This window comes from Malus domestica, chromosome 12 (genome assembly GCF_042453785.1).
Source record: "Malus domestica chromosome 12, GDT2T_hap1".
Taxonomy (NCBI): Eukaryota; Viridiplantae; Streptophyta; class Magnoliopsida; order Rosales; family Rosaceae; genus Malus; species Malus domestica.
In genome coordinates this window covers 9,459,299-9,472,538 of record NC_091672.1, presented here as the reverse complement: position 1 = coordinate 9,472,538, position 13,240 = coordinate 9,459,299, and the positions used below count along the sequence as shown (strand labels likewise).

Here is a 13,240-nt window from a genome sequence, read left to right as displayed (position 1 = left end):
TACTTTCCTTATTTTTGAATGATGTAATTTATTTTTCGTATCTTTCGGAGACATCTGTATAAACCCATCAGAGGGTAATAATAAAAAAAATTAAAAAAAAAAAAAAGGGCAAAGCCCAAATTAAAAGGGCTGGAATATTGTGTAGAGGGCGAAGGCCCATAAGCCCAAAATAGCTCCAACCAGGCAATCAAAAGTACGCCCAGTACTCCAAAATTATTCGGCAACCTGCTGCTATCACCACTAACCAGGTGATCAAAAGTACGTCCAATACTTCAAATTATACATGAGCATTACTCATGTCAATCATACATAAACGTTCATGAACATCACTCATTCAATCATACATAAACATTCATGAGCATCACTCATGTCAACATTCATAAGTATCACTCATGTCAACATCCATGAGCATCACTCATGTCAATCAACATAAACATTCATGAGCATCACTCATGTCAATCAGCTTCAAAAGCTTCATTTACAAAAGCTCTAACTTCAAAAGCTTCATTTATACAGCTCTAGCTTCAAAAGCTTCATTTACAAAAGCTCTAGCTTCAAAAGCTTCATTTACAAAAGATCTAGCTTCAAAAACTTCATTTACAAAGCTCCAGCTTCAAAACTTCACTTGCAAAGCTTCACCTACAAAGCTTCACTTACAAAGCTTCAGTGCAGGGTATACAAATACCACATCCGAACAACCGCCACTTCGGCCCATACATGGATTCAAATTGAAGTCTCTAGCCAACAGACTCTATTGACCGAAGACTTGGGGGACTACAATATGTACCATATATTGGGCCTCAACTAGGCCTCATGAGAAATACTCGGGGGACTTAACCCATTATTTATGTACTGAGGAGCGAGCCTTTATTTTATAAAAGGGATTCCCTCACCTTCATTAGGGAGCATTGCCGCCAGCTGAGCAACCACCTCGCCGCGAACATCACTCATAACCCATCATTTATGTATTGAGAAGCGAGCCCTTATTCTATAAAAGAGACTTTCTCACCATCATTAGAGAGCATCAACTCTAGCCTATCATTCATGTATTGAGGAGCGAGCCCTTATTCTATAAAAGGGACTCCCTTACCTTTAACACCACAAGCCGAGCCAACCAAGGCAACATAAGCCACGAGCCGAGCAGCCTCACAACATGTGCTACTTCTAGTTAAGCATCATTTCATATTGAGCATCGCCTCATATCGAGCATCAGTTCAAGACAACATCTAGTTACTTCGGCCCACACATTGACTGAATCTCAAGTCTCCAGCCAAAAGACTCTCTTGATTGAAGACTTGGGGGATTACTGTTTATACCATACTTAGGGCCTCTGTATTTAGATCTCGTACAAATACTCGGAGGATTTAAATGTAATTATGTAATAAAAGAATGGGCAAATATGTAATAAGTGAGGAGCCTTTATTCTATAAAAGGACTCCTCACCCTCACAATTAGGAGATGCCAATTCTTAGGCCCTCTCACCCCTTCTCAAAGCCTCACTCTCATTACAGAGGCTCTCACATTCTCTCCCTCACCTTTCAGATAAATACAATATCAATGTGGACGTAGCCCAAACCTTGGGGTGAACCACGATACATCTTGTGTTATTTACATTTTTTGCAGATTCATGGTCGGATTTATGTTGTTCCAATACCTCCGGTTTTATGCATCAACAATATACAACTGCAGTTGCTCGTGGATCGGCTGCTTCTTCGTTGTCTTGCATCGTAAAATTTTCGGTGTAGCTGCCAGATCTACCACCTTGCAGTAACCTAGGCACCTCTCAAGTTAGGAAATTTTTCCGTATGCCCACACCTGCACATATTTGTTAATAAATGAATACTCAATCACATTAATAAAGCCAATATTACCTGAAAGCAACACATATTACCTAAAAAGAGTATGAAATTCCTTTGCATCCTAATTCAGACTACTACGCCCTCTTCGTTTCCCTAACTTCTTCTTCTTCTTCTTCCTCCTCTTCATCTCCCTCACCATCCCCCTCAACTCTACCTCTACCTCTCCTTGAAGCAGTAAACGAGAGGTTGTCATGAAGTTGTTCAAAGGAGATGGAACCCCATACAAACCTATTGAACCTATCCATTATCCTCCATAATGTCGAGGTAGTCTAGATTCACATCAACGTTATTCTTTGGCCCTATTAATACATCATCAACAAAGTATACCATACCTAGCTTGAAGGCATTGCCTCTGTTTTTGCACTCCTTAAACTCCCTTTCAAGCTCATCACAAGTAACGGATATTTTTTTGCTGACTTTCTTGGGGATGGCCTTCGTTTTACCTTTCCCCTTTTCTTTCTACGCTTGATATTTCACCTACCAATGCTAATTTTCTGGGAAAATACTCCCTTAACAGCTAAATACTTTATGGCTCAACCTTTATGTCTCGTTGCCCGGTAATGAGGCAAAAGTCTTGCATTGTGAACCGGGTCAATTCACAACCTATTAAATAAGTTAGCCCTTCTAGGTCTTTAACCCCTTGATTTTCCACTCTACGAAGCGACAACTCATGGACCAATTGCTCACTAAAGGCCAATTCATCCACGCCCTGAAGGTAACTAAAGTAGGTTACCCCAAAGGCACCAAGATGTGCCTCATTAAACTTCTTCCTAATTAATCCTAACATATGGGGGCTTGGGATAGGTTGTTAAGCCTTCCCATGTACCCTTCTTCCTCTCTGGTTGTTAGTAAAACGCCTTAGGTTACCATATCATGTACACATAACAATACACACACACACCAACAATCAACGATACATAACCTAACAATAACCTGTCACCAAAGCTTCATAGCTTTACATCTGTTGTGAACAGAGCATCATTACTTCAACAATTTTAGGACTGGTTTGGTATTGCTGTACTTTGAAAAAAAGTTGTTTTTGCTGTGTTGTGAGAATAAGCAGCTGTGAAATAAAGCAGCAGAGTGTTTGGTAAACTTTTTTGTAAAAGTGCTTTTGAAAAAAAAAAACAGTATTATAGTGATTGGTAAACTTTTATGTAAAACAAATGTGAAAAAAGTCGGTTTTTCAAAGCTGGGTTTTGCAGCTTTGTATTTTTGGCTTTTTTTCACCAAAAACTGTGAAAAAAAACTGAAGCTGAATGTTTACCAAACACAATAAAACTCCCAGCTTTTTTTTATACCCACTTTTTTTAGAATCACCTCAATATCAAACCAGGTCTTAATCCCCAATTTAAAACTTACAATAATTCAAATACAAAATCAATCCCATCACTATTAAATTAACAAAAATTCAGATACAAAATCAATCCCTACTCAAAACTACAAATTTACCAAAACTACAAATAACGCCCCAGCATCTACATAACATGTCAACATAGCTTCATAAGTTCGCAACACACCCTAATTTGCAAAAAAAAAAAAAAAAAAAAAAATCATGTAAATCGACAAATTCCACCTAATTACATCCACGAACATGCATAATTAACCTTATACCTAACTTAACTTATAATACTTAACAGAAATAACAAATCCCTTTTAGAGCTGCAAATGAAGCCCATTTTAAGTTCAGCCTACTGCTCCAGTGAGGTGTCACGCGTCAATTGGGAAGACACATTAATTTAACCTTTTTTGTTTGGTATGGTGAAAATGAAAAAAAGTAAGGGCTTATTATATTAACACCCCACATACTACTGAACAAACCCCACATACTTAACATACGCTACATTTGCCTTTTCAATTAAAAATTATCTTAATATACCACATATGCTTACCCACAATACCCTCACACCCTACATTCTTGACATACACATTGCATTTCTATATACCCCACATCTCCTTACACTCCACATTTTTCAAATTTTATTACACTCATTTTTATCAAGGATTGAATCCAAGCATTTGAACGTTTAGTTTGCCAAATGAATTCAATTTGACTCATTTGAAAAATGTTTAGATTCATTTGAACGTTTTTTAATAATAATAATGATTTCAAAGCTACTATGCGGTTCCCATTTTTTTGCAGTTCATTTTCCATCTTGTCCATTTTGTTCAAATCACTGTATTTTGGTATGAAAATTCTTAATCAGTTTGCGGAACGATTTTGCTTTTATTTTCATAAGTAATTATGCTTTTATATTTGTTTTTTCAATTACAAGTTTATTTTATTTTATTACTACATGGTGTAATTTATTGGTGCGTTTTGTGACATGCTGACATGTTAAAGACAAATTGGAGGGAATCTAACCGAATGGGCCAATTGGCTAATTTTAAAAAATTCAAGTCCTTAATTTAAGCAAAAATATAGTTGAGGGGTCAATTTTAGTTCATGAGTCAGATGACGGCTTACCCAATATAAAATGCCAAAAGTAAGGAGAAAAGGGTCCTAGCACAAAATCGATAACCCTGAATTATTTATTCTGGATCTGTTCTGTGCCGTTGTTTGAAGGTTGGGCACCGTGTTATCTCCCTCTGCAACTACACACGTCTGGTCTCGTCTGGTCTCTGCTCTCGTCAAGCCGGTGCGATGGAAAGCAACTCTCTCTCGTCAAGCCCGTGCAAGGGTAATTCTTTTTCTTTCCCTTGCCTAATAGTAATAATCGTTATTATTTTTTTAATTATTATTATTTTTTTTTTTTTTTGTGATTTTCAGTTAAGGAGATTCTCAAACGCCGCAAGAGTAAGTTCCTCTCCTCCGCCTCTGACCGATCTATCTAGCTAAAACTTGTGGATTCAATCAATTTATCCAACGAATTTTTTTTTTAATCTTTTAATCTTTTTTAATTTCTTTATCTTATGATTTCAGGGGAGAAAGAAATTAGAAAGAGAAAACGAATAATCAATCTAGTGCACCTGATTCGTTGCTGTCCTGGTAATTATTATACACACGCACACTTTTTTTTTTTTTAATTTTATTTATTTTTTATCAATTCTGCTTGTTTGGCTATTTACGGATCCTAATAAATTCCGCATTAGTTCCATTACCCATGAAGATATGGTTTATCATTTATCTGTGATGAATACCCAAGTCTAGATTGTTTCCTTCCTCTAGGGTTAGGGTTAGGGTTAGGGTTAGGGATTAGGGGTTAAGGTTAGGGGTTAGGAACCTAGCTAGGCCATAGTTGCCGGATAGGGTCCTTCACCATCCGAATTCCGTACCAGTACTGCCGAATTGATTCGGGGGCGATTCGGTGGTAAATTCGGCTCATTCTCTCAGATTTCTCTCTCACACGCACCTAAAGTTAACTTACATGCTTGCACACACGCACCTTAAGTTACATGCTCGCGCACACGCACCTAGAGTTAACCTAGCATCCCCATTTCCACTTTTGCATACATGCTGCTTATGGAGAAGATAGAATATGAATACAACAACAACAACAAAGCCTTTTCCCACTAAGTATGTATGTCTATTATTATTCAGTGTCATTTCATCATCACCTTTTCTTTTATGGGGGAGGAGCTATCAGAGGATACAATGGATCTCGACTCTGATTACGATAGTGCTGATGATAGTGTCAGCAGTGGCGAGATTTGTGCTTATTGTGACTACGTTGGTGAGCACACCTCTTGGGAGTGCCCCAATTATCAGAAGCCCGTAGACACTTGGGTTGCTCACCCTCTTGTGAAAGAAAGTTATATTTGCAGCATTTGTGGTAAAAATGACCACCACATTGCATGGTGCCCATTGGCTCGATCGTGCCCTCCTAGCACAAAAGTGGAACCTGGCTCTGAAATAATGTGTAGTGTCTGTCATACTTACATGTGCTCCATTGAATCGCAATATTGCAACATAAAACGTGATCATCATACATTTGCTCAGTTAAAGGACTGTTTTTATTGTTACGAAAAGGGACACTTTCCTCAGGTGTGCCCTTCTCGGGTGAAGGATCTCCTAGCTGTCATAGAACTAGAAAATGCTGGGGATGGCAATAATGGTCAGGATGATGATAATGAGAAGCCAAATACAGAATTCCAACGGTTTCGTTATTCATTTTTTGTGGCCAATCTAGCTCCACAGGCAAGTGAATTTCTTAGAATTTCTTATTTAACTCATGGTATTATCATGCTTTTGTGTTCTCTCTCTCTCTCTCTCTCTCTCTCTCTGGTTGGTGATTAAATATCTCTTGTATACAGATTTACGGTTTTATATTTTATTGTCTACGCACGGGCACATAGGATTAGGATAACTTGAAAACTTTTTATTTTCCCACCAACTAGTGCATTATCCCAAAGATTTGGTTTGAACTTTGAAGCTATAGGTAAAGGACGCTGGCACATTATGTTTTGGGAAAGAAGGTTGAGTTGGGTGATGCATACATTTTCGAGTTGTGTACGTTGCCATTTTTTTTTTTGGTAGTTGGTTGGTTAATTGGCTAGAATTTAATGACAGAAAAAAGCAAGGGATTGTGGGATAGGATCAGATAATTGTGGGCTTGCGTGCCCAGTGAATTTTGGTAATACTATCATACGTTCGTACTTTTTCCTTAATGTGAAAATGACGAAAATAGCAATATGCTTGTTGGGAATATCTCGTTTAAGAATGGGAAAAATGAGAACAAACTTCGGAAATCGAAAAACAAATAACAAAGATAAATAACACCAAGAATTTACGTGGTTCAGCAATATGTGCCTACGTCCATGGGACAGCAACAACAATCTTTCACTATATCAATAATGAGTACAACCAATAATCTTGCCAAATCTCTAGAACTAAGACTTGACGAAAAACCTGAAAGAACAAGAACAAGAAATACACTATCTCTTTTCTTCTCTTGCACACACTTTGCCCCTTACAACATTCTCACTCCAATCCCTTGAGTGATACTCAAATTATTGTTTTGCTCCCTCCTCAAAACTAGTACAATAGCCGCTTTATATCGACATAATAAAGGTCTTCTTCAATAAGGATTACTAATTCTAATTGGAATCTAGTTATGAATCCTTCTCCAATTGAGAAACTAACTCCAATTGGGAAAACAACTCCAATTGAGAAAACAATTTAATCCTTTTGAGACTATAATTCCTTGTAGACATAGGACAACTTATCATGGGCTGGAAAAAACCCAACAATCTCCCCTCTAGACCATGAGGAAGGTATATCAAAATAGGATTGCTCCTCTTGACCAAACTCCCATTAATCGAACTTTTCATGACCAGACTCCCTCTGATCGAATTACCCATAACCAAGCTCCCCCTGATCGATCTACTCATTAACCAAGACCCTCTTGATTAGACTTCTCTTGACCTGGCTCCCCCTGATCGCAATACCCATCGTCATTGGCAAAGGCAGTTATAGACCTCTTTGCCAGAAAACATCGCTTATCTTCATCTTGGTCCAATCAGCATCAGACATACTTGCTGGCTTGCTCTTAACACCTTCAGTAAAGCATGTCCTCCTCTTGATTTCCACATAACTCAATTACAACAGGTTGCACCCTCCATTCTAAACCGATATTAGCCAAACCTGGCTCTGATACCACTTGTTGAGAATATCGCGTTTAAAAATGGGAAAAGCAAGAACAAACTCCAGAAATCGAAAAACAAATAACAAAGATAAATAACACCAATAATTTACGTGGTTCAGCAATATGTGCCTACGTCCACGGGATAGCAACAACAATTTTTCACTATATCAATAATGAGTACAACCAATAATCTTGCCAAATCTCTAGAACTAGGACTTGACGAAAAACCTGAAAGAACAAGAACAAGAAATACACTATCTCTTTTCTTTTCTCTCGCACACACTTTGCCCCTTACAACATTCTCTCACTCTAATTCCTTGAGTGGTACACAAATTATTGTTTTGCTCCCTCCTCAAAACTAGTACAATAGCCCTTTTATATAGACATAATAAAGGTCTTCTTCAATAAGGATTACTGATCCTAAGTGGAATCTAGTTATGAATCCATCTCCAATTGAGAAACTAACTCCAATTGGGAAAACAACTTCAATTGAGAAAACAATTTAATCCTCTAAGACTATAATTCCTTATAGACGTAGGGCAACTTATCATGGGCTGGAAAAAACCCAACAATGCTTAGGTCTCATTTGTCTCAAGAACATATAATAATGATTTAGAGTATCCAAACACGAGCTAGCCCTACGTTAGTTGTTTTAATCGTTTTACTGTACTATTAGTTAACCAGTGTCACAAGGTCATATGTATACATATATGTGGGTGAATGATTTTGGTGGTGGTTGATCATATTTGTTGTGGAAAGAAAGAAAGAAAAATATGTTGTACATCTAATTTGCAATTAATCTTCTGTAGGTTACTGAAGCCGATCTCTATCGTCATTTCCATGACATATCTGATGTTGGAGATGGAGATGTTATAGAAGTAATGGTGCACAACCATGAACATAAACATTATGGGTATCTTGAATTCAGGACAAGAGAAGTGGCATTATCGGCTATGGAGAAGGGGCATCATACTATTCTCTGTGACAAGAAAATCAAGGTACTGGTTGGAGATTATAGTTGATGGTCTAGCTTCATTTTAATCATAGTATGCCGGGAGCTAGATTATAATCCATTTTCGAGTGAAGCAAACGGATACATTGTAATTGACAGAGTTTATAGTCCGTAGCTAGTAGTAGCATGCTCAGGCGGTCATTATATATATTTTTCTAGTGATGTGGTGGAAATCACATTGTACCTGATCTGATTGGTCCAATTTAATCCTTTTTTTTCTTTGTGTTGCAGTGTTACCCTACCTCATTAGTAAAGCAAGATCTGGTTGTTTTTTCCCCATGAAGTTCAGGAGCAGGAGAAGCTTATATGCCAGCCACTGGGCCGCAATAAGTATTTGACAGACCTCTTGTTTTAAGTTAATTTCCTTGTATTGTAGTTTTTAAACGGTTAGACTGTTGAACATCTATCTGTAATTATTGTCGAAAATTGTCTGTTTTTCATTGAGAGTACTCGTAAGTCACAGTTCTCAATCAGGAAGCTGTTAATATTTTTTACCTGAACTCTTGATAATTCCAAGGATCGAGGGCAGGGCAGGCGAGGGCTGATTCGCAATTGTAGGACACTGCAATGCATTTGTCATGAAAAGCACAGGTCCACCAACGGACTTGGCAAATGGTATTGGTTGCTAAATATGAGGAGTCAACATAGGATAAACCAGAGACACGGGACCTTGAGCTGTCACATCCAGGCCTGGGGTTTGTCACATCTGGGCCCGGGGTCCATCACATCCCGGGCCCGCTACACCACCGTAGCACGATATTGTCCGTTTTGGGCCCTGAGTACGTCCTCAAGGTTTTGTTTCTGGGAAGTATTTTTGCTCACCACCATTTAGTGTGGTGTATGCTCACCATTAGATGAGTTTGAATTTCGAGATTTGTACTTATCTACTACACGAATCTCGAAATTCAAACTCATCTAACGGTGATAAATAGGATGGTGAGCATACACCACACTAAATGGTGGTGAGCAAAAATGCACTCTCTTTTCTGGGAACTCACACGAAAACTTCCTAATGAGTCATCCATCATGGGATTGCTCTCGTACTACTCGCTTAACTTCGGAGTTCCAAGGGAATCCGAAGCTAGCGAGCTCCCAAAAAGGCATATGCTAAGTAGGGATGGGAACATACATTTAAGAATCACTCCCCTGGGCGATGTGGGATGTCACAATCCCTCCTTAAGGGCCCGACGTCCTCATCAGCACATTTCCGGTCCAGGATTGGCTCTGATACCAATCTGTCACAGCCCGACCCATGATCCATCACATCCTGGGATCGCTCCACCACCGTAGCACGATATTGTCCGCTTTGGGCCTCAATTACGTTCTCACGGTTTTGTTTCTGAGAATTCATACGAGAACTTCCTAATGGGTCACCCATCATAGGATTGCTCTCGTGCGCTACTCGCTTAACTTCGGAGTTCCAAGGGAACCCGAAGCCAGTGAGCTCCCAAAATGCCTCATGCTAGGTAAAAATGAGAATATATATTTAAGGATCACTCCCTTAGGCGATGTGTTTCAGTACAAGTATTTTAACTTCCTTTAGTTAGTTATTTGTTTTTGTCGTTACAAATGTTTTGAGGAAAGTGTTTTCCGTTTTCAATTTTAAGTTCAGCATGAAGTTTTTGACCTATATGTTATCAAATATATATTTTGACGTTATCGTATTTTGCGTACTTATTGTTGACCTTAAGCTATTTTGTGTTTTCGACTTTATATCTTTATAAGTATGTTTTTTACTTTTACACTTATGGAGAAGAAAGTGAGCTTTGAGGCATGATAGAGGATTTTGGAACCCGTTCGTGACGGTGTGGCATATTCTCTTTTGTGCACCCAGTCTAACTTGATTTCTCTTTATATGTATACATACATTCTTTTTCCTATTTTTTCCTATTTTAATTTAGTAATTGATTTTAAATTTTGTGGACGAAATTCTTTTAAGAGGGGTAGATTGTAACACTCCACCCCTCCATTTTATTTAAAAAAAATAGTCTTAATTCTTATTTGGTGAGCCCAAGGGGCCCACCCCCTAATTTTTGCTCCCCCGAGCCATCATCTCTCTCAGTTCACTCATCTCTCTCTCCCTCTCCTTCTTCCCTTTCCCGTATACTTCTCTCCCTCTCTTCACCGTGATCGCACACTCACACCCACAGTTGCATATGCTCGAGGACATCATCATCATTGTCAAACCTAGCCTTTGTCTCTCTCCCCCGTCACAACGAGATTGGCGAACCCAGGAAAATGAACCTCCGACGAGTTTTCCTAAATTTTCCGGTTGGGGAAACTTTAGATCTCCTTTTAAATCGTTGTTGATGATGCATGCATGATGTTTAATGGGTTTCATCTTGTTTTTATCAAGGTTTTAAGAATGAAATCGGCACAGGGAGAGTTCACCCATCTCCGGCGAACCGTGACCATTGAAGAGGTTTTCCGATCACCTCTAGTCATTCTACGGCAAGCCCAAGGTATAGAAATACTCCTCTTACCTTCCTCTACATTTTAGTACCTAGATAAGAGCCTAAGTCATGTGTTCGCTGTCGGCCTGAGCTGTAAAAGCTCCGGTGTTCTTCTCCGGTGAGCACCAGGCCTTCAGGCCGTAATCTGGGTCTTCTGCAGATTTTAGTGATGGTGCATGTGTGTGTTATGTGTTTGTCGTGCATGTGTGTGGGTGTATGCATGCACGTGTGTGTGTGTGTGTTGTGCTATGTGTGCATATGTGTGTGCAGGTGGGTGCATGTGTAATGTGCATGCACGTGTGTGTGTGTTATGTAGTGCGTATGTGTGTGTGTGCATGGTGTAGTGCGTGTGTGTGTGTGTGTGTAGTGTAGTGTATGTGTGTGTGTAGTGTAGTGTATGTGTGTGTTGGTTGTGTGGCCCAAACCACCTTTGCACCCTAAATTTTTTTTGGTTGTGTGGCCCAAACCACCTTTGCACCCTAAATTTTTTTAACCCAAAAACCCTTTGCCCTAAACTCATTAGGCTCTAACCATCCAACCTAAATCCTTTATTTTATTTAATTCAAGCCCAAATTCTTTAAAAACCCCTTTTATTTATTTATTACCATTTTTGTGTTTAGGGGCAATTATTATGGTTTTTGCATATTTGCTAACTTCACGGCTTTTCGATGGAGAAGTACTGTGAGTGGACCCCTTCTAAATTTTCATGATTTTATAGTTCAATTTCATAAATGAATAGCATGTCTTACGAGTTTATAATTTGATTTTATGTTAAGCATGTTTATTTAATATGTTGACTCTCGTCTTGCGTTTTTGGTGAGGAATTAATTGTTAGCCTATATTGAGTTATATTTTAATATATCGTATTTTCTATAAAAACCATAAACTGGTAGACTATCTGATGGATGACGATAGGATGTTAGAACATGTTTTCGAAACCCCTTTTTATAGTATAAACGATGGATGACTTTATACTATGAAGTGATTATTTTTTAGAGGCGTAACTCTTTGTGCGTACCTAGTGAACACTATGCCGTCTGGGGCGAGGATCTGGTGTTGGCAGATAGGCCGGGAGAAATAATCCCTAGCTACGGATGTCTCTTGAGATATTTTTGGCATGCTAGGATTTTCAGTAAAACCATCACTTATTATGTTAGTAGTTTTCTTTATATAAACTGTGAGGGTTAGTATCTTGATAACTGTTTTATTATTATTGTATATATGAACTTGGTTCACTCACCTTTGTTTTGCACCTCCATTCAAGTCTTAGAAACGAGGACTACGACACGACGTACGAGGCATTCCCCTACCAGTAGCAATCTATCACTCACTTATGTGATATCCTGTAATGATCTTTCCTTTTGTGATCTTGTTTCAGAAAGTGTTCTGTACACTCTAGACATTTCCTTAAACCTTGTTTATTACTTCTAGATTCTAATGTTTATTCATGAATATTTCCTCCTAATCATTTCTCTTGTAATCAATAAATGGCTTTCGTCACCCTCGGGTGTCAGCCAGCACGTGTCTATACTGGTATTCGGGGAATATCAGGGTCGGGGCGTGTCATAAGCTCACCATATCCAGAAACTAGACCAGTAAATGGGTTGGGTTTCATCTGACTCGTTAAGTTAATGGGTCACTGGAATCCAATCTATTAAGGTAACGGGACTCAAACTCAACCTATTAACACCCACTAACAATTTAACGGGGATTAACACGTTGATCCATTAATAAGGAGTTGACCCAAAATGATCGGTTATTTAACGGAAGATTAATGGGTTAATCCGTTAAGCACTCACCTGAATACAAAAGAAATCCCTATTACCTAGCACACATGATATCCTTGGAAAGCAGGCTGTTTGTAGGTATAGTGCCTTTATCCATATACAAAAGAAATCCCAATAACCTAGCTACCGTAGAAACTGAGATTGTAACTGGCCATTGTTTCTTGTATTTGGTGAGTCACAACACGGGTAATGATGGGTTACACAATTAGGCAGCTATCAATTTTGTGTACATTAGCCACCTCATTTGAATCCCATCTACCTTTACTTTGACGATTGGCCCTTTTATTTTGGAACGTTACCGTTTTTTTACGACGTCAAAGGATGGCTCCAGTTATGTTTGATTGCTATTGTTGAAGTTAAATTACTCTTTTCAATAGTTTGGTTGCAAGAGGATCATCAGAACTAGGAAGATAACCTTGGTAGTCTTTTCGAGTTCACGTGTGCATTCACGCGCCAACGACAAATAAATATCAGAACGTGGCTGACAGCCTTGCCCGCTGGTGCAGGGCCGGACTTTAATAGGCCCATCACTTGCCCTTCTAAT

At 38.7% G+C, this 13,240-nt stretch overlaps 1 protein-coding gene across 2 annotated transcripts; it reads left to right on the top strand.

The window, feature by feature from the left end:
* The first annotated feature begins 4,306 nt into the window (after window positions 1-4,306).
* Window positions 4,307-8,956, top strand: LOC103413616 (uncharacterized). Of its 2 annotated transcripts, none has more exons than XM_029090610.2 (6): window positions 4,307-4,540; window positions 4,630-4,656; window positions 4,783-4,848; window positions 5,447-5,997; window positions 8,254-8,442; window positions 8,688-8,956. In XM_029090610.2, the coding sequence occupies exons 1-6, from the start codon at window positions 4,504-4,506 to the stop codon at window positions 8,736-8,738; spliced, it is 921 nt and encodes a 306-aa protein (XP_028946443.1). In that variant the 5' UTR covers window positions 4,307-4,503; the 3' UTR covers window positions 8,739-8,956. The 2 variants fall into 2 exon arrangements, with proteins under 2 accessions (XP_028946443.1, XP_028946444.1); XM_029090611.2 differs by having other exon boundaries at window positions 4,384-4,540; window positions 5,401-5,997.
* Window positions 8,957-13,240: the final 4,284 nt, after the last annotated feature.